We start from the raw sequence: 27,905 nt of genomic DNA, 5'->3' as shown, positions 1-27,905 counted from the left end.
TGGAAACTGATTATTGCAGAATACATTCTGGTTAACTAATCTTGATTTCTGATTGCTTAATATTTTGTCTTAAATTACCAGACAAGATAATCCCAATTTAATTTACCATGAAAATTGGATGATATTAATGTTTTCAATTAATTTAGCCATGGAAACGTTTTTCAAAACATTAAAAGATTTGAAAGTAAAGCTAACAACCCTTCTAATTACCAATCTAAAGTTATATGCGTATTACAGTCGTTTGAGGATTCGGTACATTTCTCGAAATTGATACCAATAGAAAACTTCAGTGCAATGAATAGCCTAGCTTCGTTGAATATATTACTAGAAGTATATCTAAAAGATATTTATCTGCTCTATCGTAGCTTTCTCAATATTAGGAATAATATGAGACTTTTTTGTGGCTGTAGATTTTAGCGAAGAGCCAGAAGTGGTTGTGGTTAAACAGGGAGATTCTCAGCGGCCAATCACTCAAAAATGAAAAGAAATTTGTAGCATGGCGCGAAGAACAGGAATCATGTGAGACTTTTGTTGTATAAAATTTTCGCGAAAAGCCAGAAAGGGATGTGGCTAGACAGAACGATTCTCAGCGACCAATAACTTGCAAATAAAAAGTAATTTATGGCATGGCGAGTTGTTATGATTTAGTAGGAAGCCATTGACCCATTTTTCAGAAGTCTCATCTCAAATGTTGCAGTACTTCAATTGTTTGTTTGAATGAACGAACGCATTTTACATTTTTTTGCCGTTTTTTAAATCGAAGTACATCATCCCAAAAGTTTCTAATCCTTAACTGATTTATTTCTACTTTCACTACTTGTGAAGTAGTTCCAAAGTTGCTATCACTATTCCCTATCCTTTTTACTAACTTAATATTCAAGATCTTACTAAAGCGGTTATAGGAACAGAATAAAGATAAGCTGGAACGGGTTGTAGCTTGCAATGCTTGTCTGATTGTTGATAGAAATAGCTAAATTTTTCATTAAGTAAGAAGAAATCTGATATTGAGATTGAAAAGATAAAAGCGATTTAAATTGAAACAAAAGTTGTGAAATTTAATCGTCCGAGTCGTAACTATCAAATGCTTCTTCTTCATCTTCATTCTGAGTGCATGTAAATTGCGTCAATAGCGATGTATCGCATGTCGCCTCGTTGGAATCAAATGGATTCTCTACTATTGGTGATTCAATATTAGAGCACGACCGGCTTTGACAAGATGTACATGCCAGAGAACAAAACAGTTCGACTTTTTTGCAACCATATTTAGCACTGCATCTCTTTTTGCAACTGCAAAAAATTGTGTTCAGTAGTTTTTCCGGCGCATGCGGGAGTAAAGTTTGAACGGGTTCTAATGTATTGTTCACCAACTTCCAACCCCAGTGTGTAGAGTCTAGCTGATATCCAAGCCATACTTAAACTTTGTAATATACACGAATAAGATGTTGATGAGCAATAACTCAGGTTGGAGGAAGAAAAGCTAATTAAACTTGTTTTTTACTTTTAGTATTTTTAACGAAACATGCATATCGATACTTATCTAAGCAGGCAGTTTTTTTAGGAGCTTCGTACATAGAAAGAAGAAAGCGAATGGGTATTAACTTGTTGTCGAGTTGAATTATTGTTTTTCAATACGTCAGTACATTGAACTAAATCCTATATACGTGGCGTGACACATTATGACGATTACAACTTTTACAACCTTTTGAACCGTTATATCTCAGATATGATCTACATTTTTTATCTGAGGTATTTTTATGATAACCGTTTCACCGTTTTGCTGAAAATGGAGAAAAACCAATTTTGTTTACCTTTGACGTTGGATAAAATTTTTTCCATACACGGATATTCTATTTTTAATTATATTTTAAACAATTTTACTGATTTTCGGCTTGGTGGGAATTTATGTAGCTCCGCAATTTTTTTTTGTCCGGACTGGACTATAGGACAGAATGACGATAAGCCGGTACGGGTTAGAATTTGCAATGCTTGTCTGAAAGTATGAGACATTGGAAAGAGGCAGCATTGATAATAATAAAATAATAAGCTAATTTTTCTGCAAGTCAAAAGAAATCTGCAAATAAATACTCTCCTCTAGACCCAGTACATGTGAGAAAAGGTAGGAGGATGGTTATCTACTTACAAAAATTAATATTCTTTGAATGTGAATATAATTCCATAAATTATATGCAAGTCGAATTTGTTAACCCCAAATATTTTTGAGAAACGGCACTCAAAAATTTCTAGATTTCATACTTTAACATTCATCCGGAAAGTTCTGAATCTCGTGCAAGACACTATGTTACGAAAATTGACTCATGATCATTTCCTTCCAAATTCTTTAGAATTGTGATTTTTCTTATTTAAAAGTAAATCCTTATTAAAAACAATGATACTAAATGACAATAGTCACGTCTCATCAAATCAACGTTACGTTAATTGTGACAAACAAATTAATTATATGGATTACGTAAAGTGTCGGCGAATCTGGTATCACGTGTCAGAGCCAAACTAATCCCTGGGATAGAAATAGACGACAAACTATTATTTATACATATCTACGCATCAAATTATTGTTATTATTATTACTTTTATTTGGGTTAACCAATCGAACGTCAATATGATTTAATATACATAGGTGGCATTGATTATGTTATAAATGCTATACTCTACTAGATCCGTTAATAGATTTTTATTGCTTTGGTTGTAAAGGTGAACAGTGTTGTGTACTGGTGAGTTTTTTATTACTGGTGAGAAAGATCTTTATTACTTCTAAATAAAGAGGCTTATATTTTTACTTTCATTTGATCATTCATAAAAAACAAGGAAGAGAGTGAAATTAATTCGTAATTATAATTCTTTGGGAAACGTAATATTTAAATAATTATATATCCTCGATTCGATAGCTATATCATGAACATCAATTATTACTTATACAATTGCCTCTCGTTTCGAGGGACTAAGGGCGAATTTTACAACCTAAGGTAAAACTGGAGATTAAACTAAAGTTTTCTACCAGATGCCACGAATATAATCAAAAATTTTCCGATATTTGTTTCAAAGTTGATGAAAGTTGTATGAACAAATGATAAAAAAATCGTACAATTTCTATGAAGTAGTACTTTTGGTTAACCTTCCGAAGAAATACAAAGAAACAGTTAAATCCATTAAAAAAGTGATACGCTATGAAAATAACAAAAACGGTTATGTTTTCCATAGCACCACAAAAAATTTACAAAATGTGGGACAATTTAAAGATTTCCCCTAGAACGAATAATAATAACAATCATTCTACCAAAACCGTTTATAACATTGTAAAATTTTAAATAATATTAAAAAATAGGTTCAGATCCTCCGTTTCTTGTCAAATTGAAGTTTAAGCCCAGACCGGCAACGTTTAAACCGAAGTGTATATATATATATATATATATATATATATATATATATATATATATATATATATATATATATATATAAATGAATCTAAATGTTCTTGATTTTAGGTCTCTTCTGTTTCCTTGCCACGTTCCCAATAAGATACCGCGCATATATATATATATATATATATATATATATATATATATATATATATATATATATATATATATAAGCTGCTGGAGACCAGTTCTGGAAATTATAGTGGGCGAGAAAGCAGTTCAAAGACAAATTTACTAAATTTCACTATCGTTTCCGTAGACTCTTGTGCATTCGACAGTTTCTTGATGGTTTCAATCGGTCCAATAATGTCACTGGTTTTGTCCTTTTCTAAATCGATGTACAATTTCACGTGTGAATCTAAAAATACAGAGACCATAACCTTGCCAGTTGATTACTCACTTCGCTGGCTCCAGTCCACGAATGATGTTTTGATTGAGGCGTGTATTGGAGCATCCAGTTTTCATTCATGGCCACATATAGATGCTAAAAATCTATTTTATTTTACTTGAGCGACTCTGAATAATTATCAAATCGTTCTTGTGAGGAAACGCAGCACCCATTTGGAAATAAATTCAAGTGCTTGCGTGAAATATTCTCTTTTCCCGACTTTCCATCACGATTATAAGGATTTTTATGTTTTCTGGTATAACTGCTGCTTTTGTACGTCTTGTTCGTTGAACATCATCGTTGCTTATACGATCTCGTTTAAAATAAAATGTAATGGTTGATTTTCTTCGAAAAAAGTTGCCTCAAACCTTTCCAACCTCTACGTTTATTTACAAATGAACAAAAATTGTTAAAAAGAACAAGGTTTTAAGTCTTACAATCAAACTATTGAAAGGAATGATTTCAAAATTTGAAAATTGTCATTCAGAAGATTCTGGAAGAAAAAAAAATTGGTAATTATCTAGATTAGGTTAAACCCCTCCAATTTCGTTAAAATTTTAGTGTGTTCTAGAGAAAATTATGCTGAAAAATTTGATATATATGTGTAGGGCGCGGAAATCATCCCTTCACGTAGTTTTTCAACTTTGAAGTTCCAGAAAAAGAAAAATAATTTATACATAATAGTTTAGCTTCGCATATCTTCATTACCTGATGATGACATCATGTATTATGAAATTTGCAGAGAATTTAGTCTAGTTTGTTTACATACGACTATCGTTAGTAAATCTATCAATATTTGTTTTTTTTATTCGTGATTTTATTATGAAAAAGATAAAATTCTATGAATTTTTGTTTATTGATTTTCTATCAATATTCTTAGTTAAACTTAGTGGTTAGGTTAGGTTAGACATGCAAAGTTAACTATGATGTATAAGTTATTTTCCTTTTTCTGGAACTTCAAAGTTGAAAAACTATGTGAAGGGATGATTTCCGCGCCCTACACATATAAAATTTTTCAGCATAATTTTCTGTAGAACATACTAAAATTTTAACGAAATCGGAGGGGTGTAACCTAATCTAGATAATTCCCAAAAAATTTACATTGTACTAGAAATAAACATTCATTTTATTGCATTTAGATTTTTTCTCGTACATATTTTTGAAAAAAAAGGTTCACTTCAAACATTGAGGAAACGTAATATCATATAGCTAGTATTTAGTCTTTTGAGATTTTATATCTTGTTTTATAACAATTATTGGTTTTTGTTAAAGTTGAAATATGTATCAGGTCAAAAATGTAGTTAGAAATCTTTGATATCTATTTAGCATTCATGTATAAATAAACATTTTTTGGCTTCACAATCCACAGGCAACAGTAATAATCATAATATATGCATGAAACAACTTTGTCAATGTCAAGTTCACAATCGAATAGAATGAAGTCTGTTTTAATTTTCAGTGAGAAATAGTTTATAGATTATAGAAAGTAAAAGCAGACAAGTACTAGTTAGGCTTTTACAAAAAGTGAAACAGAGACGAACACGTTCGAAACAAATTATTTTATGGCATTTAAAAACATTAGCCCTTAACGACATTTTTGCACTCGCTCAAGCCAATTCTGGAAACATTTCTTCCACTCTGAAGTTGATATAGTGGAAACATAGTTTTGAAAGTCTTCAATACTTTCAATATCTTCAATACCTTCAATACCTGACAATGGGGAACAAGCAAAAGTCAGTAAGCGATAAATCAGGTGAATACAAGCAATGAGATATTAATTAGATATCTTCTCCAAATATTCAGTTGTTTGACGTGCTGGCACGTAGAATCCATCGGAAATATATTTTTCTCACACCTAAATGTTTATACGACATCGATGGTATTACAGTCTGAGATATCATACGAGACGCCTTTATCTGCCCACAGCATCGATTATTTTCGGAATGACAACCGATTTTAACCGATCTTTTCGGCGGAAGGATGCACGACCATGACGAGATTCTGCAAACCAATTGTAAACAGTCTTTTATGATGGTGCTTCATTACGAAGAGATTCTCTGCATTGTTGTTGAGTAAGGTCTTTTTTGAAATCATAAAACATCATTAACGCAAGCTTTCACGGATAATTTCGTTTTTTGCACAAACTTGCCTCTTTTAAACGTTCTCTATAAACAACTTAGTCAATTTCCAAGTTACCACTGGCTTGTCTGTATAATACGTTAATATTCACGAATACAGTATTGCCACAATTCCTTAACGCCACCTATTGTTCGATTGTAAAAACAATCCTCGTATAATGTAACAATTTGGTAGTGATTGAAGCTAAAAGTTGAAGAATAGGATAAGCTTATTTATTATTCGAAATCCTAAACATTTTCATATATCTTAGGGTGAGTAATAATATGAAGAAAACTTTGTCGGACCATACCAGGTCCAAATAGGAGTTGTCCAATAAGAGCTGGCTACAATTGATTCGTAAGATACTGAAATTTCAGTATCTTGCGAATCGATTTCCGGTCAACAAACCTACAATTCCTATTAACCTAAAATTCAAACATATTAACTGTTGTTTTCCTTCGGCTCTCGTATAGAGAGAGAAATGCTTTATTGTAAAAAACATGTTACAATTTACAGACAAAAGCTTTTTCTTCTTCTTCTTCTTCTTCTTACATTAGGACTAGGTCCTGTATTTTCATCAAGGGTTTGCCAGGAGTAGTTGGGATGCTGAGGACCAGCTTTCATACCACCTTATAGGTGGTCGTCCAGGAGGTCGAGTTGTGTCTGATTTCTTTTCCTTTACAATTTTTGCTAACCGTTCATTTGGCATTTTGTCAACATGGTCTCTCCATTCTCTTCTGCGGCTCCTTGCCCATCTTACTACATCCTGAATATCGCACATGTCCCTTATTTCTTCATTTTTCTTCCGATCGAGTAACGTATGTCCTCTTATTGATCTCAGAGTCCGCATTTCTGTTGTTCTTAAGAGCCGTTTAGTGGTTGTGTTCTCCGCTCTAGTTTCTATTGCATATGTCATGGCCTTACGCAAGTTTTATATTTTCTAATTTTACATTTTGTGCTCATGTATTTATTTCGCCAAATTAAATCTCTAAGGTATCCTGATATTAATGCTGCCTTCGTTGTGTGTGCTTTTACTTCTTTCTTTAGATTTCTATCGCTTGTTATGTTTGTCCCTAGATATTTGAAGGACATCACTTGTTCTACACTCTGATCGTAGATCGCTAGTTTACATCTTCTCGGTTCTTTAGATATTGTCAGAGATTTTGTTTTTTTTTGTGGATATTTGCTTGTTGTACGTGTTCGCTATTTGTCGGAATTTATATAGGAGCTTCTGTAGGTTATCTTCGTCTTTCGAGATGATTACTGCGTCATCAGCATAGCATATTATTTTTATATCTTTGTCTCCCATTTGGTATCCTCTCCCGGCTTGCTTTACTTCGTTGATGATTTCGTCCATTATAATATTGAACAGGATTGGGCTTAGGCTATCCCCTTGTCTGATACCAGTTGCCACAGGTATTTTATTGCCTAATTTGTTTGCCGTTCTCACAAAGGTATAATTATCGGTGTTAAGTTTTTCGATAACTCTTATTATATTGGGGCGAACGTTCCTTTTTTTTAGTAGAGTTATAACATCAGTTAAGCGTCTCCTATCAAACGCTTGGGTAAGATCAATGAAGCACATAAAGGCTGCCTTAGACTGAAGCCGATAAATCATTGGAAATTTGCGATAGGTAATAAAACTTCTCCAATGTTTTGGAAACATGGCGGAATACTTAAAATTTTGACAGGATTGAGGATTGAGGTGAAAAGTAGTGTAGCGCGATACATCAAATATTATATAGATCACATTAAAGACAACTAATAATTACTACATCAAATAGCTAGAGAGGAATGGAAAAGTAAAAGTATATTTGAGAGTTTATCTTGATATAGCTTAACAGTAATAATTTCCAATGAATTTTTTTTGTTAAGTAATTATTTTCGTTTATGCCATTTTTATCCGAAAAATATCAAAAATTATATGTACTGAACTGCAAAGTTCGCATTAATTGGTTCCACCTACTGACTACCCTGTCCTTGTTACGCATAAAGTACCAAGGGGCCCTAATAAATATTATTGATTGAAAGAAGATTGTTTGTTTGTTATAAATATCTGTAAAATTGCGTACAATAAAAATTATGAGTTTGAAAATTTTCTGAAATATGCTCAAATAAACATACAGTGGTTATTTTTTAGTACTGATATTCATTTACTGAGGTAATTAGTTATCTGCTATTGTTTTTCAGTAGGCAGCGAAACGTGTAACCTTGATAAATTATTGCAATGAATTTATAGTACTTATATAATCGCTTAGTTATGTACATATAGCAAAATAAATCCTCTCTATATAAGAACTGTATTTAACTAAAAAAAAACAAGGTACGGTATTCCCACCTATTATTAACAAAGGGAATTGGATATAAACTTGTAATACGAATATGAAGATAGGAAAGTATAAGTACTAGCTTTGTTCGCGGGTCAATTTAGAATCAATATCAAATCAGTTTATAAGTTGGAATTTCTGGAATCGTTGGTGATATTCATTCAGGTGTTTCATCCACCTCTGCGTACCATCTTTTCTTTGTTCTATGTCCATAATTTTTTTTGTTTCTCTAAAATCTGGCATTCTCTGTATGCGACCCAGCCACTCCATTCTTTTGGATCTTATTATTTCGCTTAGCTCTGCTTCCCCAAATAGATTCCTTATTTCATTATTTGTTCTTCTCGGCCATAAATCTCCTTCCTTTTTATCGCCTAGTATCCTTCTATTATTTCCCTATTATTTCCCCTTTCCTATTTTTAATATACATAGTATTGGCTCGAATATTCACATTTATTCCTTGACTTCTAAACTATAGAGTGGGCTGTAAGGAATCGGTCAATTGGCCATCTATAGTTTAGTAGTCAAAGAATAAATGTGAATATTCCCGCCAAGGAGGTTTTCCCACTGGGATTAATTTTCGTGGAAGAAGACTTATCGGTGGGAAAATTTAGTATAAAACAGGTAAGTCAAGTCATTAAGTTTTAGTTTACCTTCAGTCTATGAAGACGATACCTTGGTTATCGAAACGCGCGTTAGACAGTGTAATTGTGAGTGTTAGTGTAGTGGTGGTGTAAATAGTAAACATTTTAGGATCGCTGTAATACGTATGCTTGATTATGAGTTCATTCAGAATGTTGATTTATCGCGAACATAATCAGAGAACATTTTGAAAGTACGCATACAATCGGTCCCTAAGCTGATTCGGAGTCAGAGCGCGATCAGGTACTATTATATCAAAAGTGGTACAAAACTCTAGTTGGAAGATGTAGTGAGTATAAAAATTTCATACAGGAAGTTATTCATGCCACTTTAAATAATACAATAAGGTTGAAAAGTAGTAGAATATAGCGATTGTTGTTACCTTGAATTTCACTAAATATATAGCGTAATTAAAATATAATGCTTACTCAACCAACCCTAGCATATTTATGCGCATAAAATTCTACAAATGGTGATCAAAAAAGAAATGGTTATAATAATCGACAAAATATATGAAGTATATCCACAACGTAGTTCTGTTTTTATTTCTATCAGCGGTATCGCAGAAGAAATGTACATTTTCAGATCGCTGCCGTCGACGTGTTCTTTGTACTGCTTCTCAATGATGTCAGCCTTAATTGAAAATGTCGTCACTTGTGCACGATGTGAACGCCCCTCTTTGGTTAGTGATGATCTGGTTCACGCCATTGAAAAGAAGTTTAAGTAGAAGCGTGAATTTACAATTAGTGCTATTGCTATGGAATTTTCGTAAATCTCACTTATCACTAATTCATGAAAATTGGACATTTTTGAAAATTTGCTTACGTTGGGTATCCAAAATTCTTAATGAACAACCAAAAAATCATCGGATGGGAAACGTACTTTTTCACAAACTGAAATTAAGATGGGATAATTACATCCCTGACTCTCATGTCTTCTTACATCTAATATCTTTCTTTGATGGTCAACACTTCAATGATAATGATAAGCTGAAAGAACATGTTACCACTTGGTTGGGAACATAAGCGGCAACCTCCTATTAAGAACACATACAAAAACTTGTGCCACGCTATGACAAGTGCCTAAAATGTTTTGGAAACCATGTAGAAAATTAGTTGTAGATTTTTATACAATAATTTATTTGTGTAACCAAACTTTGTGTACATACGTAGTACAAAATGGTATTGATAGATATACGTGCATACCACTTTTGCATAAAATCCTAGAACAATGTTTCCCAAAGTGGTCTAGGTGAACTCATCTTCATATTGTTTGACGCATCTTGAAAATATGGCAGAAATATATCAGTCTCCTGAAACCAGTAATATTTCGAAGGAAGAGAGTTTTGGAACGTTTGTTAGACCTTTTACACAAAACCAACCCGTTTTGCCCAAATTTACCACTTTTCATCAAGCCAGCGATAATTTTCACATCAGTTTCCTTCAACTTTAGAAATTCGTCACTGGTGGTCAAAATTGGCCTAAACGGTGACTCCATATTTCCTACCTGAACCGTCCAACAATTTCTACGTTACTCCACGAGATACAGTATAATATCTGGCATGAACAACTTCAACTGACATGCACGGCCGTTTGCGTGGCTTCGCATAACCTTGCCAAACTGACACAATAACGATCTGCTTTGATGATTTGGCCACTCTTCAGGATAATATCCCATGAATCTTAGAACATGGTTGCCATAACTTATTAACGAAGAGTGGAATCTTGTTCTTGATTATTCAGAGTGTTTTCATTCGTTAGTTACTCTTTTGCTTGTGCGATGAAACCAAATTTAGTCCTTTATAACGATGTTGTTGATAAGTAATAGCCGTTATAATTGTAAAGCATCATTTTTTGATTTTCTGCTCTTCGAATAACGCCCACAAACCCAGCGGATTCGCTTCTTGGAATAGAGAGAGATGCTTTATTGTCAAAAAATCGTTATAATTATATACTAAATATATACTACTATATACTAAATAAAGATATAAATATAATAAGATTTCAAAATACAGAATAAAACCGAGTAACAAAATTATAGGTAATAATTAGTATAAAAGTCGTATATAAGTCCATAGCAAAAATTAAATGAGTATGCAGCATGTCTAGAAATAATTAATTATCAGAATAGAAGTCTTTTACGGAGTAGAAGGCACTTTCCAATAAATATACCCTCAAATTATTGTGGAATGTGGGAAAAGATGATATCGATTTGATTTCAATTGGCAAGTGATTGTGCATTTTTTGCATTGTAAAATATTGAGTCCTTAACTAATTCCGAACGTGGAGTAGGTGGATAGAGGTTGTGCTCCGCGTTCCTAAATGGATATCCGTGCAACGATCTTTCTGAAATTGGAGAAGCGTGCTTACGAATTAGGAAATCGGATTTAAAGATGAATAAGAAAGAGTCACAATTTTTAATTTTTTAAAGAAGTGCCTGCCTGGAGCCTTGCTGTTAACTCCGAGTCTATATCGAAATGCTCTGTATTGTAGTTTGAAGATTTGCTCAAATTGAGTCGTTGAGTTACATCAGTAACAATTTGCTGTATGGCTTTTTCATAGCTTATATCCTAACCCCTTTCTGCTCTGCTTAGAATAGTGATACAATTTCGCTACATGTGGTCTACTTATTGCTTCTTCGTAATAAACTTATGACTATGAATACAAAATGTGGATATAATCTTTGAATATAATAATCGACTTATGATGAGTCCAATTGTCAAGCCATTTCAATGTTCTGAATCTGGACCTCTCTGCCTATCCGCTCTCAAGCTATATGACAACTATCGCTATCCATCTTCACTCCGGGGGATTTAATGTTCTTTCTTATAGAATATATAGAATATAAAATTGTCAAAAAGACGAATACAATAAAAATATGAAATTTATAAAAAAGTTCCATAAAATTCATAACACAACCCGTAGATGGAATGTACAGTAAATTTAAAAAAAAATTGTTTACTTCGAATTTACTGTAACTAGGAGTAATTACATATTTACCGTTACCGGAGTTGAGGTATCTTCGCAACAAAGCGAAAATTAACATATCTTAATTGAATTTTTGAAAACTTTTCTATGCTTTTACGTAACTTGAACGGTCATCGAGAGCTGAGCTGATCTGATCTAACAAAAGGGAGTAGGCAACCCATTACGTAGTGGACCCTTAGTACTCATATTTGTAAAATCAGATATCATATATGGAAAAAATAGGATGTTTGTGTGTTACTTCCGAATAGAATTTATTTATGACATTAAATTTTGTGAAATTGACAGAATCTGTATTTAAAAAGGAGGAATGAGTGTGGATAATTTATAACTAACTTTTCAATAATTCAACAGAGCAATTTAGAAATTACTTTCCGACATATTATAATTTGAGATGGATAATAATGAGATCACCGGCTGTGTGGCGGTGGAAGAAGCGGAACGTAGCTTTACCTTAATCTAACCAAAACAGAGAGAAACAGCTGGCTTCTCTGGATCTATGGTCGCCTTCAATTGAAAACCGGATTCGGATTCAGAAACTACTATTATTTAAATTATTGTATATTTTTATTATAAAAGGATATGTGGTGATCAAAAGTCGAAATAGTATAAATTTTCATTTCAAATTTGATATTCCTAGATAATTGATCCTGATTGTTGTGTCGCGACCGCCCGCCGGTAAATAAACGTTCATTCTCTCACATATGCATAGGACTTGTATGAATAACATGTACGAGTATATATTATGGAATCTTAGTTCAATGAATCCTTATTAATTGACCAGGTCGATTGACTGATCTGCAAATATTAAAGGTTATAATTAATGTGACCTTATAATATTTACAATTACACCTGGTGCCTATTCACGGCAGTCTTCAAGCAGTTTTTGTCCAGTGAACAAATTTTAGCATTGGTACTCATATGGTAAGAATTTTTTTTCAAATAGAAATAATAATAATTTTATTGAAAAATCATTTGATATTGATGATATATAAATAAAAATTGTGAAAATCCATTTTTTTATTCAAATAATTTTAGTACTTTTGATTCGTCATAGAATTTTGTTGGAAAATACCTTACTAATTCAAACCAAATTAAGCATTAAGGAGATTTATCAAATATTTTAAAAGTAAAAATAAGTTTTCAAATTTTATTGGGATATTGTCGATATATTGGGAAACAAACGATGAGATTTTTTCAATTTTATAACAGATGTTTTATCAGAGATTTTATCAGAGAGAACTGTCTCATGTTTCAAAACTACTGTGTGCGGGTTGCTTTTTAAGTTTTACAAAAAATGAAACAGTAACGAACAAGTTCGAAGTGCTTTATTGCTTTTCGAAAGATTCCTGTTGAGGTCTTTATATTTTTGCATAAACTCAAACTAATTCTAGAAATATATTTTCCACTTTGAAGTTGATATTGTAGAACCATTGTTTCAAAAGTCGTCAATAGCATTTTGAAGTGATGGAAATCGCTATTCGAGCATATTTTATTTGATAGCGGGAAACAAGAAAAAGTTATTAGACGATAAATCAGGTAAATACAGGCAATGAGACATTGATTCTAATCGAATGACAACCGATTTTGGAGAATTTTCTCGACATGCGTAACTGACAGACGCCCGACCTGCCTTCTCTGATGATGCTTCATTACCAAAAACTGCACGAAGCGATTCTGTAAATTGTTGTTGAGTAAGGAATTTTTTTTTAATTTATAAAAAATCATTCAACGTATGTCTTCATAGATGATTTCCATTTTCGCTTAAACTGGCTTCTCTTAAACTTGCACTATTAACAACTCAGTCAATTTCTAAATTGCCACTGACATAGTAACGTTAATGTTCTCAAATACAGTGAGTACCCAACTTATTAACGCCACGTATTGTTCGATTTTAAAAACTTGAAAAGCAACCCTCTTATTACGTTTATTATGGTGAGATTTACGTATTACGCTTTGTATATATATATATGAGCGTTATATACACTACGGCCCATTTCTTGCCGCGATACTGGGGAAACCAGTGTTTACAACTGATCTCTCAATCCCACTCTTTTTGAAAACTCTACAATATGGGATGGCTGTAGTTGTCAAAGATCTCCGTCTTCTATTTCAAACGCTTTTAGGTGTATTGATCTGGAGTTTCGTGTTTGACACATCGAGAGAATGTAGATAGAGGTTTCGTCCTCTATGCAACAAAATCTGCACGCTGCATTATCTGCTAAGTCAAGCGGCTTCAAGTGTCCATTGAGGCGACAGTACCCTGTTAGTATTTGTAGATTATTCTAACTTAGGTTGATACATTCAGCAGATTTTCTCTGGTTATAGTTTCCCAGGAAGTCTTTGCCTGTCTCAGCCTCTGTAGGTTGTCCCAATAATTGGTTTTGCTTTTATCTACCTTCTTTTCAGTGCAATTTCTATTGTTCTATAGCTAATATCCCAGAAGATATCCAATGAAAGACTTGTCTGCCACGCTTTGACGAGTTTATCAGCTATTTAATTTCCCTTCGCTTCGGTATGTCCCGGAATCCATTGTTGGATAACTTCATTTTTCTTGCCTAGCTGTCCTATTTTTGTAAGTTATTCCAAACAAGTTTAGATTTAATGATATTGGAGCTTAAACCTCTAATGGGACAGGGTGATGATATCCTGTTTGCAGTATTTCTCTAGATTGAACTGAACATATTTTCAATTACATAAATTACTGCTTCAGTTCTGTCTGCTGCTTAAGAGGTCATTATTTAGGGATAGTTTTTCTTTGGTGATTCCGTCTCTGAACATTCTAAGTTCGGTGTAAATTAAGTTGGAGGTGAGGAATCAAAATATGCAACCACTCATTGCGGAAATGTACAGGGGCAGAGTTATGAAAAATTAAATCTACAGCTATAATTAGACAAGAAAAAGTATTGAAATGAATAAATCGAATAAATTAGTCGCCATTAGTACTCAACTGAACAGTTGAGGTATGTTTCCCTTTTTACATTATGCCTACGTAAGTATGCACGCATTGGTCGCCATGAAGCTTCAATTCCTTGAGTGTTTACTCCTTTCTGAGACACGAATTCTCGATAATAACATACTGTCTTATAAAAATAACCGTATTCTGTCAAGTAGTTGTCAGCACGCCACTAACCCGTGCATATATTTGTACCTACTACCACAGGTTTTAGAGTAAGTAGGATCAATGTCTCTCCATCTTAGCGATGCTCGAGACAAACTTATGATCTGAAATCTTCTGAACCATCCTCCATCATCCACAACAATCAGTGGCTCTCAACAACTCAGCCTTTATGGAACTCATATATCTGCACCACACTACTCCAATTTTCCCCCGTCCCTTTGCGGATTCAGGTACTTATCTGTTATAACTTCTTTATAGTAAATGTACCAATCGGCCAGTGTGTCCGTTAATACTCTACTATCCTCTTGCGTGAACTCCTTTATTCCAGTTGTATACAAGTCTTCATTGGAGAAACTATACATCAAACTGTAAATACTTCTTTGAATTAGTCTATGCCCCTCGAAACATTAACCTGACCCCGCTCTGAGTGTAACTCTTCATAAAGATGGATGGGGCTAGTGACGTCGAATCTCTATTTATGTCGAACACCATAGCCTTGCGATGATATGAGCATTGTATCTCCTTACGTAATAACTCGGATGGCATTTTGTTGATCACAAATGACCTCTTCCATCACTCTGAAACGACTGCAAATCATATTTTTCGATTAAATAACGATTACCAATAAATACTAATCACCTTGGCATCGCTCCGCCTCCCGCTGTTTCCGCATGACACGGAAGTCTAGCCATCACATTTTTGTAACCAAAATCATCTTATTCAAAAAATTCTTATTCACAATTCGTACGCCTGTCATTTATATTTTGAAAATGTTGTAAACAAATTATCTGTACTATTTATCCACACAAAGAGTGTAATTAATGAAAAATGCAATCAACATTTTTGTTAATTCAACCGATGATGATAATTTGTAGATAATCAAGAATTTATAGACTTTCTATTCACCTTAATTACCTATATATTTTCGTAGATTTATTCATTTCAACACCAAGTTGTCTTTCTATCCTCGGCAGTGTAAAACCAATTACAGATTGTGTTTTGTGATATATTTTCATCTCATAATAAAATATTATTATTGAATTTTCACGCCATAATGCGTACAAACAATACAAAAATTATTAAACTACCAATAAAATTTTTTAACGGTTTCTTGGAGTGCATTTGGTTTTGTATTAACTCAAAATAATAAATCATCAATTATTTGGCACTGGCATAAGCGGGTTTCCTTTGAATTTATGTATAAATCAATTTTATTATTCTGCAAAGTAAAATAAAAATATATAATCTACGAAATAATCATACACCCAATGATATCTACCGATTGAATGTGAAACATGGATTATGAAAGAGAGGAAGATAAAAATTTGAGAACGTAAAGTGATTAGAAAGATAATTTGAGGAGAACAAGGACCGAAAACATACAAATATATAAACTTGTGTAGAAACCTTTAAATGAGTGAAAAAGTCACAAAGACTAAAAATACAAATAATAGAAATGCCACAATATACAAGGTAATTGATTAGTGTGATAAAGTTCAGTGTCTCCTTCGTCCTTTGAGATATTAATTTGAAAATTTGAGGAATCTTAGTCATGATTAGTCTTCTTATTTCAAAATAATGGTGTTGAATGCTGTGCAATATCAAAATTACATTTTTTTAAATGAAACACCTTATATGTCATTGCATATTTGGAATCAGCTTAACTTCCACCTACGAAACTAAAAAGTTATAACCAATTTTCCATAAAAATCGTAACAAGATCAATATTTTATACAATGTAAGAGAAATTGAAGAATGAAGATTTGTTGCCGCCAAAGCATTCGAATAGTAGTGTATGGGGTGAATCAAAATACATTTTCTCAGTTCTTTCAAATGAATTACCATGTATTTTATGTAGTATCGAAAAGTACTACCAAAATCCTTTTCTGTGCAAAACAAAGATTATATACCTATATGTGAAAAACTGACATTTTATCATTGCTGTTTGGTACTGTAGCGGTTGAATTGCAAATACAAAGGAAAAACTATTTACCTCAGTATACGTACATGTCTTAATTATCACAGTTGGTGTAGGAAATGACCTCCAAAGACATCTATGCAGTGAGATATTTACATTACGAAGTTTTAACACTTAAATTCATTCTAAATTCTCTCCATCATGTCATCCCTTGTTGTTGGAAGTATTTTGTACACTTCATTCTTAATGTGACCCAAGAAAAATGATTCCATGTCATTTGAATCTGGGGATCTTGGTCGCTACTGTACTGGACCATTTCTTCCCATCTATCTCAGCATTTGAATGTTCCTCAAAAAATAAGGTCCTACCGCATATTAACCAACCTTACTATCCCACACATTCAAAGACCAAACGATTTTTTGATTTCTTGATTCCAGTAACTACCAGCAAAACATTAGTTTATTTTCTTCTATCACAAAAATAATATCAACCTTTCACACTTTTCATAATTAACTGAACCCGTGCGATTGAACCGCTCCATCAATCTTTTCAAGCTTGCTTTTTGTAGGTTGCCGTATACTCTTGCTGACAGTAAGGTGTCTTTATTGCATTATCCCAATATCGAGATTATATTAATCATTTCACCATTAGCTAAATTCATTTTTGCCCTTCAAATTCGTGTCGTGTCATTTTATTGTCAAATATCAGTTTTTGACAAATAAATAATAGCCAACTTACAATTAATTGTTAAATAATTAGATAATGATACATAATCATTGTTTTCCACAGAAAAATCAAAACATCTCAAGAACTAATAATTTTAAATATAGGGAAGTATGTTGGTAATACTTTTCGATGCTCACATAAATTACAGGGTGATTAATTTGAAAAAACCGAGAAAATAATGTATTAGTATCTATCTAGATTTGCCTTGTATCAGATTCAATGAATATTAATGAAATTATTATTTTCCAGAATTTTTACTACTAATGCTTTGGCCGCAACAGATCTTCATTTTGAATTTCTCTTACATTGTACAGGGTATTGAACTTTTATGGAAAATTGGTTATAACTTTTTAAATACTCCGTATAACATCACAACCCTAAATGATTGTCTTGATTGGGGAAGTCAATCGGATTCCAAATATGCAATAAAATTTAGGGTATTTGAATTAAAAAAAGTGTAACTTTTATATGGCATAACATTCTCGACCCTGTAAATAATTATAAAATGTGAAGACTAATAAAAGTTAAAATCCCTCAAATTTTCAAATTGATATCTCAAAGAACGAAGGAGGCACTGAACTTTATCACAATGTAGATCAGCCTTCATGAAAATTCAAAGGTAACTAGGAAAATCCAGAAAATATGGGCAGAAGTGTGGAACGATATAAATTTGGAGGATTGGAAGATTGGAGCCACGAATAAGAAATCTTGAAAACAGATAGTAATGCCATGCACTTGACTACTTTTGTCTTTTGTTTTTCGTCGCATTGGCCAGTGTTTAATTTTATTGATGTTTCCTCTAAATGTTAGGGTCCAAGGGTCCAACCAATAAGGCACTAGTTTTTATTTCATTTAATATTATTTGTATTTTATATAAAGTAGTTCACACAAACAGCTTGTTTTGAACTGTCTATTTTAAGAAATATCTATTGTTTCTACAAGATTGTTCGCAAAGCTGGTATAATTGCATGAACGGTTCTTGGTTCTTAAAATCAATTTATTTTTAAATTGACTGAACACTGCTATTAGCACTTGTATATTTTATATTATAGTGTAATTTGCAAGTTAATTTTTACAGAAATCGATAAAAAGCTTGGAATGTAAATGGTTATATTTCTTGTTATTGGCTTTACAGTTATATATTGAAAAAAAAAGAAAAAGTATCGTCGTTCGTGTTTCATTTCAACATATCAATTTGCTTTGATGTTTAAATTTTTATTGGCACATCTACAAGCAAACTGACACTAAACAAACACTTAATATTTAATACAGAAAAGTTTTTAGTTAAATAATTGTCTATAATGGTTTTATTAGATATAGTGAGAAGGAAAAAACAGTGGCACAAATGGAGTGATAAAAACCTTCGCCAAATGTCATTAGCTCTAAGAAATCATCTTTCATCGATAAAGGTTTTTTAACGACCCCTTTTTTATTTGCAAACTGTAAAATTTACAATGAGCATATGGTTCAAAGCAAAGTTATCTTGTAGGAATATTACCCAGTGGCAATTTCCTTTCACAAAAAAGTTTGATTGAGGGATAACTGCACAACACACCACTATGACACTAAAATCTGTCAGACAGATCACACGGAAGATGCCTTCTAAGCCTTCGCTGGGTGGGAGAGTAGAGGTTGAGCTATTGCGTTGGGAAGGGTTTCAATGCAGTGAGATTATTTCTGGAAAAATTAAGACATATCTTTTTTAACTGATTTATTTTGAAGGTCACAAGCAATGATGCTGTTGGGACATACCGTGGAGATCTACTTTTAACTGAAATCTTTCTAGAATTGCTATATTTGAGTTGGATGTAGTGCCCCATAATTAAATACCATAACTCCAGATGGGTTTTGGCGCGACTATGTAGTATATTGGCAGCTTGTTGATTGTTAGTTGGGATCTTCGACTTATTAACCAGTACAATTTGCTGAGTTTTAGACCCAATTGCTTTCTCTTGTTTAGTATGTGTCTCATCCAGGTTAGTCGTTGGTCCAGAGGAATTCTAACGTATTTTGCACTCTCTTTTTGCTACAGAAAATGCCCATTTAATATTACAGTTGGACTAGTCCCTCTCCGTTGGGTGCAAAAACAGAATCTAGAACATATAACGGTCCTTGGCGTGTGAATTGTTGATAGATTAGGATTCTTTTCATATCGACCACATTTGGTGTTACCTTCAACTCGAGAAAATCGAAAAAATTGACTTGAGACCAGATCTGGACTATACGGTGGACGAGGAAGCAATTCGAAGTGTAATTCGTTCAATTAACCATCGTTGCCATCAACATTGTGAATCGATGCATTGTCTGTGGTTTTTTCTTCGACATATGAGGCCGTTTTTCTTTGATTTCTGCATTCAAACGATCCAAAAACTCTATGTAGTTATCGCTATTGCTTGTCTCTCCTTTTGGAGATAGGCGATGAGCAATATTCCAAGCACATCCCATTATACTGAAGTCATAATCTTCCTAGCTGACTCTTGTGCCTTTGGATGCTTCGGACGTGGTTCACCGGCTGTAGTCCATTCAGATGATGATCATTTTGATTCCGAAGTGAAGTGATGGATCCATGTTTTATCCATTGTTACATATCGATGCAAAAAATCTGATTTACTACGTGTCAGCATGCCCAAACTCTGCTCTGAATCATCAACACGTTGTTGTTTTTATCGATTGTGAGTAAACGCTGCAGCAGTTTGAAAAAAGCTTTCTCATGGTCATATGTTCATTCATAATTGTTAACACACTGCCTTCTGATATCTTTACGGCCTCAGCTATCTCACGAAATTTCAATTTACGATTAGATATAACCAATCTGTGTACTTTTTTAATGTTTTCTTGGGAACCACCTCAATTGGACGACCAGAATGTTCACCATCATCGGTGTCTGTTCAACCACATCCAAATTTAGCTAACCAATGTCAAATGATTCTTTTCGATGGAGCAGAGTCCGGATAACACATTTGAAGCCATTGCTGAGCTTGTACAGTATTTTTTTCATTAAGAAGCAATGATAAATTAATACACGAAATTGTTTTAGATCCAGTGATTTGAAAGTAACATAAGTAGCTTGTTGGTGCTTCATAACGTCTTTGGTTTTAACGTACACACCATCAGATTTTACTGACAATACTTTTATGACCTAACGTAATGAAATCGACTTCAAATCATTATGAAATCGACTTCAAATCGTAATGAAAAAACCAAGTAAAAAAATTTTCTGTTCAAATGTCAGTTTCCATTTCTAGCGTACTTAAACTTTTATAAAAAGTGAATAAACAGCATGTGCTCCTGTGCTATTTGATTCTCATAAGAAAAAGTTTTATTTTTAATTTTTGCCCTAAATTTACGAAATAATCTTGTTTCTCGGTAAATAATAATAGTCTTCACCACTTTGGTATATAATATTTTATTATTTTGGTTCTCTCGTAGTCCAGTCCATTAATTACATAAAAATATGCTACCAGTAAAAAATAGAATGACGAGGTCAAGGCAACCCCACATAGTGAAGGACGATACTTCTATTCACGGAAGGTTAAAAATGTGTGGGACATAATCGATAGCAGATTAAGAAATCCACCCAGTCCTCCATCTCTAATGGGTGTTAGACATGAAAGAGTAGACACATGATATGAGATATTCAAGAAAAATATTTAACACATATAATGCCTAGACACATTATTGAATGTGGTGCTTCAAACCTTTATTAAAATATGTAGGCGGAATCTTCTCTCTGATCCAAAGCAGGGAATCTAGCAACTCTATGAGCACTTTTAATTGCTAATCTAAATAATAGATGTAATAACATATGCATAGTCCATTTAGGTCATTTCCAATTTGGGAACAGATTTGAGACGCGACTTTGATAATAACGCCAATGATTGCCAATGTTTATGATATCCTCCAAAAATTATTCGTGTATGAATTTTATCCAACTAGATTGTAACATCCAACTAAATAGATTATATTTTTTGTTTACTAGTCACAAATTATAAATATAGAATCGAAATTTCAAAACAACAACAGCAAATTAAGTATGAGTGGGATACGAATCGAGTTAAATTAAGCAAAAATGTAAATTATATTCAGTGTAAACTACATATTCCTATAATTAAGACAAGTGTTGTGACAAGTTGTGACTTTATTATTTAAATGACGGAGCCAATTAGTTGTTCGTCAAATAATCAAATGTACTAGAATGTTTGTCGCCTAACTTATTTTACGCTATTTTTAAACGTGACCAATAATAGCCAAAGCCAATTTTTAGTGAAAAATAACAATATATAAATAACAATAAGCATATTTATCAATGTGATGAAATCAGTTATTTTCCATATATTCAACGTAATCTGCTTTTAGCTCCATACACTTTTCCCAGTTCCTAGTTCAGAATCCTCAAGCTCAGGCAAAATATCCATTAACTTCTTCATTGTTGGAAACTCTTTGACCACCAAGTCTGAGAGCAGAAAACAAGTTTATTATTTATTTAATTAATTAATTTTAGCCATTGCAACACGTTCTTCTTAGTCAAATACGGCCGTTTTTGCTTGATTTCGTCGCTCAAACGTTGGAATAAGCTCGTATAATATTCGCGGCATCCACCTTGTGCGCAGCTTTCTCATGTCCAAATTTCCAGTTATTATGGGATGTACCACACTTTTTGAAATGCCTACTATGTCCGCTAGCTCGCGCACGTTCAGTCGACGATCATCTAGAACTGTTTTGTGGATTTTCTTCGAAATTTCTGGAGTAGTTACTTCCTTTGGTCGACCACTGCGATGCTGATCTTCGCAGATCCCCGTTTAAACTCTGCTACCTAATATTTTTATATGGATAACGAAGGAGCAGTCTCACCTAGAGTAGAATCTAGTTCAGCTTTTATATTGGTTGGGCTAACAGCTTTCAAATAAAAGTAGTGTATCACATAACTATGGCAAATTTTTTTCATATTTACAAATTCACTGAAAACGTTCAATATTGATGGCTGCCAAATAAATACTAAACAACGGGGCGTCTAAACATATTTGCTGTATAGATTAGTACTTTCTAATACAGTAGTATTTTTCAAGCAACTACCGCCATCTCTAGGTGAGGCTAAATACTTCTGGAATCATTCTCGTAAGTTCATTGAATAAATATTCATTTAAGATGATCTAAATGCCACACAAAGCTGACTAAATAAGACAAAATTCACCTCCAAACACATGAGAATCGAATTTTTCAACGACCAAGACAACAACCTTAATAACAATAAAAATAGTAATATATAGAACTTTTTTAAATGTCTAACCAAAAGGAATCTCATTCATAATCATGTCGCTAATTATCCCATAATTGGAGTTTCTACAATCGTGAAGTTAATGAGTTCTGACACAACGGTATTTTTGAACATTGACGTTTGTTATTTCGAAGCCAATTGCAATGTAGAAATAGCTTGAGTAAGTTGTTGTAGTAATCCCTTCAACATCGGAAAACGGGCTTAAGAAAATTTGTATAGCCTTCATAGACACTGCACAGACAGTGAATCTACGAGTCAATGAAGTAAACACCTTAAAGGAAAATAGCAATGAGAAGTTAGTCAATACAACTGAACGAAGAAAAGACCTAAGGGAGAGAGTTGTTGATAGTAAATGTTTAAAATAGCAAGTTTGTGCAAAAATGGAAATCACCCGTGAAGGCTCACGTTGGATGATTTTTAATGGCTTCAGAAAAGGCGTTACTCAACAATATTATATAGAATCGCTTCGTGCATCTTCTGGTAATAAAATGCCTTCAGAGAAAACTGTATACAATTAGTTTGCAGGATTTCGTGATGGTCGTGCGTCCTTTAATGATGGTTGTCGAGGTCGGCCAAAATTGGTTGTCATTCGAAGAAAATTCAATACTGTACGCAGCATGATTGAAGAATATCGGCATGTGACTTACAGGCAAATTTAGACGTCTCTTAGGATATCACAGACCGCGATACAATCGATTTTGCATGGATATATAAGTGTGAAAAATGTTCCAGATGAATCACGTCAAACAACTGATTATTTGAAGAAGAAAAACATCGATTTAATGTCTCATGGCCCGTATATTCCATTTCCATAGCCTAATAACTCTTTCTTCTCCTCCACTGTCAAACAAAAGATTTTCATCACCTCAAGAAGCTGTTGAAGATATTTAAAACAATATTTCTACGATATCAGCATCAGAGTAGAAAAATATTTCCAGAATTGGTTTCAGCGTAAGCAAAAATGTATAGACCTTTAGGACGAATATTTCGAAAAGCAATAAAATTTTTTCGTTTCTGTTTCACTTTTTGTAAAAACTTATAAAACATATACTTCTTTCCATGCCTTCCCATTCCATCCCATTTATCTGCTTATATTACATTTTCACCCGTGTCAAATGTAATAATATGATAATACTTGATATCTTATCTTAAAAGTATGTATATGTACAAAAAATATTCATTTTCACGTGAAAATTATAGTGCTCATTTTAACCAATTATTGTGGCTGTAGTGAGCTTTTATAAAATATAAATAAAATATTAAGAATAAGAAATACATTTTAATTATTTTGAGTTTGAAAAGGATTTGAGGTGTTTAATTACCTGAAAACTCGAATTAAACTTATGTCGCGGGATTCACTCACGAACAAACAAAAATACTATGATTTAAATGAGAATCACTAAACTTTCAAATTTTCGTTAGATTCGGAATTGTTATGAATATTTTTTGACAATAATGGTATATTTAGCTATATTTCAAGAAAACCATGAAATACAAATATTAACTAGAGTGCATTTGTTTTCAATTAACGATACTGAAATCCAATTAAAATTTTTATTCTCAATAGTAATTAAAAAACATGCATTGACGTCATGGTGATGTACGCTTTCGAATTATTGACTATTAACACTAATAATTTTTACATTATGTACTTGATGGGATAGTTTTTAAAAATATGTTTTAGTTCATATTAGTAGATATTCGTTTCAGATTATGCAGGGCGTCGCGCGTAAGAACTGGTACAGAGCAGAGGTGTATATGGAAGCCCAAAATATTATGATTGGGGACAATTTTTCTCTATAGCAAAATGCAATCCTGAGGAGTTGAAGGGCATCAAAGTAGAGACTAAACTTATGAAAAAAAAATTTGTAACCCTTCCACTTTAAAATATTAAATTTGGTACACAGTGTTCGTCAGTTGATTTGAAACACTTTATTTTCATACCATAGATAATTAATTTGCAAGGAAAAATCAAATAATCAAATATTATGTTATTTCAAGAGTCCCAAAAAATAAATTGGCTATGAATTCATACTACAAATTTGACAATTTGTAATTGAATATTTCTAGTAATTAAATTAAATTTTCGTTTAGAGAACAAGTGGATGTGTTATTGGTGTTTGTGAAGAAAACTGTAGCAGAAGAATGTAGGAGGAGGTTCCTCACAGAGAAATATTTTCTAACAATTAAAGCAAACATCATCAGTAAAAAGAATTTTCTTTTAAAATTAATATCCTGGCGTAAAATAAATCGACAGATATTCATTCACTAAATTTCTTCTTGCTCTTTTTGGGCATCATATGGATGGAGTAAATTACGTCTAATTGTTCGGTGTACAGATGATCTTCATATGGCACTCTCCCTAGAAAATATTCTGTTTCTAATATACCGTTGAATGTCCAAGATAATTTCTTCATCTCGCACATTCATCTGAACAGAACGGTCTCCACCACGCGATTAGAAATACTCCTCCAATTTTCTTCCACGCTGCTTCTACAGTTCCCTTTACAAAAACCTAACACCAATAAAATATCACCTGTTCGCTAATTCAGAATTTTCCGCTCATTTGAAAAAACTGACAATTTAATTACTAGAAAAATTGAATTGTCAAATTTGATTTAAAAACTCATAGCCAACTGACTTTTTTGTAACTTTTGAAATAACATTGTTAAAAACATGTCTTATGAAAAATTACAAGAGTGAAAAAGTTCAACAATTGAATCATCCATGGCTTGAAAATAAACTGACAGGTGAAAAACTTCTTTCAACGTCAATCCTAATTAACCTCCAAAATGGTTCGATCACCTTCTACTTACCATTAACTTAAATCCCTTAAAAGTCTCGTACAGTTTACCAAATTTAGTATTTTTAAGTTGAAGGGCTGCAAAGAAATTATTTTTTTTTTTTCGAAATTTTGGGCCCTACTTTGAATTTCTTAAACTTCTCAGGATGCAACTCAATATAGAGGTAAATTGTCCCCGATTGTCATATTTTGCGCTCCCTTATACGCCATAGCTCTGTGTGAATTCTTAAGCGGAGCACCCTGTATAAGAGTACATAGCTTTCCTCTTCCGCGTTATTTTTTTTCTAAAACCATAGTCATATAAAAAACAATAGAATTAAACAAGATATAACATGCATTCGGTATTTAGACACTACGGAATACACCCCATTGTCTCTGTAGCACTAGACATTTCTAACAATGTCCTGCTCGACCAAAAGACTATTTTGCATTTTGATGCACGTCAATCAAGTCCATATGGACTATTGCTTCCTTTGAATGTTCACGTTTAGGTAGTTGAACATTATCCTCCGTTTTGTTATTTTGCGTGTATGCGAGGTGTGTTCTCGATTGCATTGTATACAAACATCTTATGCATTTGTGAATTTCAAATTGTAAATCATAGATTTCAATACGTAAAAACGATCTTAAATCTACATTTTTTTCACACGTTTCTATGAATTGACCAAAAACACCTAACGATTTAGATTTTATTGTTACACTCTTTGCCAATAACTATTGAAATAAAAACACTATATACAATAATAAAGCTCTCCGTTTAGACTGACCGATCTAATTTCTAATTAATTCACTGAAATAATTTTTAATATATATATTACCTGGTATATTTCAAGTTATTTATAGTTTGTTTTAATTTTGTAGGTGGAACGAGCTCAAAGACAATGTGATAATCAGCTGGCCCGTGATGTTTGAAGCATTCGCCAGAAAAATTTGTAAATAACATGTTAATGAAAAAAGAACATTACAGCTTCGTCACTTTGCTATTTTTCTCGTGCATTATATGAAAAAGTTTTACTGGATAATTTACACATGTGTACGTGTTGCCACTGATGGCCGTCGACGGCATTGCGTGTTCGGCCCACTTCCGCCAACTTTTTGGCTCCGGCTTTCCAACCAAAACTATACTTATCTACGTCTGCATCCTCCTCGCTGGATTCCTCCATCTCATCGCTGCGGACGACATCGAAACGAGCCTGTTATCTGATTCCATCAATGAAAATGACTCCAAACGCAGTAAGTAATAAATTTCAAAAACGTAATCATAGTTATAATTGAAGACATTTTTATTTACAAATATGCGTTTTATTATATAATGCGGTCCATATATATAAAATAAATTCAATTTTAGCGTTATTATGTACTATGTGAAAAAAACCTGGAACAAGTCGATTTTTATTCTTAAATTGACAATTTACGGTATCTGTTCTGCTAAACACACATGAAAAAATCTTTGAAGATACTAAAATATTAGTCAAAATTTAATATGGATCTAGTAGCCTGCTGTCATTTAGGTATTTAAAGTTACTAAAAGACGTCAGTATAATAGTTGTGCGAGTATTAAATTTAATTATGGCTCATTTTTCCGAAACTCAAAGAATAGAATTTTAATTATGATTGGTTGTGGTTATAAAACAAGAGCTCAAAAGTAGGTTTTTGAAATTTATGATAATAAATATCCTGGTCAACAAGTTTCGCAGTCTACAGCAAAATTGAAAAAAAGTTTCGTGAAACTGAATATGTAAAAAATATTGAAAAACCAGGTAGAAATGTTGAATTTACTTAGCTGTACTTCTAGAGATTGAGGAAAAACTGCATAATACAACTTGAGAACTTGCCACTGATAATGATGTAAATAAATCATCTGTTTTGAGAGTTTAGTATAATGATGATTAACACTCTCACAATGTTCATTTGGTTCAGAAGTTGAAAGAAGATGGAATGGAAGGCAAGAATTCTGTGAATTGATGATGGACTGATTTCACGCAGATGTGTGAGGCTCACACTCAATATCCTAAAAAAGTGAACGTTTGAGCTGGTATCATTAACAATAAAATTATTGGCCCTTATTTTTTTGAGGGCACAGTTAATGGTGAGGTTTATCTAGATTTCTTGATTAACTTCTTAGTGTCTACATTACAAAGGCTTTTTCCTGATGTTAATCATCCAAATGAG

At 32.9% G+C, this 27,905-nt stretch overlaps 1 protein-coding gene across 3 annotated transcripts in view; it reads left to right on the top strand.

The window, feature by feature from the left end:
* LOC130450861 (insulin-like receptor) overlaps window positions 1-27,905 on the top strand; it is a 164,293-nt gene that overhangs the window by 80,047 nt on the left and 56,341 nt on the right. For all 3 annotated transcript variants that reach the window (XM_056789537.1, XM_056789536.1, XM_056789534.1), the window contains one exon: window positions 26,595-26,966. In XM_056789537.1, coding sequence (XP_056645515.1) covers window positions 26,783-26,966 — 184 coding nt within the window. In that variant the 5' untranslated portion in view covers window positions 26,595-26,782. The remainder of the gene's footprint in view (window positions 1-26,594; window positions 26,967-27,905) is intronic.

The sequence above is a fragment of the Diorhabda sublineata genome, chromosome X (assembly GCF_026230105.1).
Source record: "Diorhabda sublineata isolate icDioSubl1.1 chromosome X, icDioSubl1.1, whole genome shotgun sequence".
NCBI lineage: Eukaryota > Metazoa > Arthropoda > Insecta > Coleoptera > Chrysomelidae > Diorhabda > Diorhabda sublineata.
Note: the sequence above shows the minus strand (reverse complement) of the source record. Positions and strands in the feature narration are given on the sequence as shown.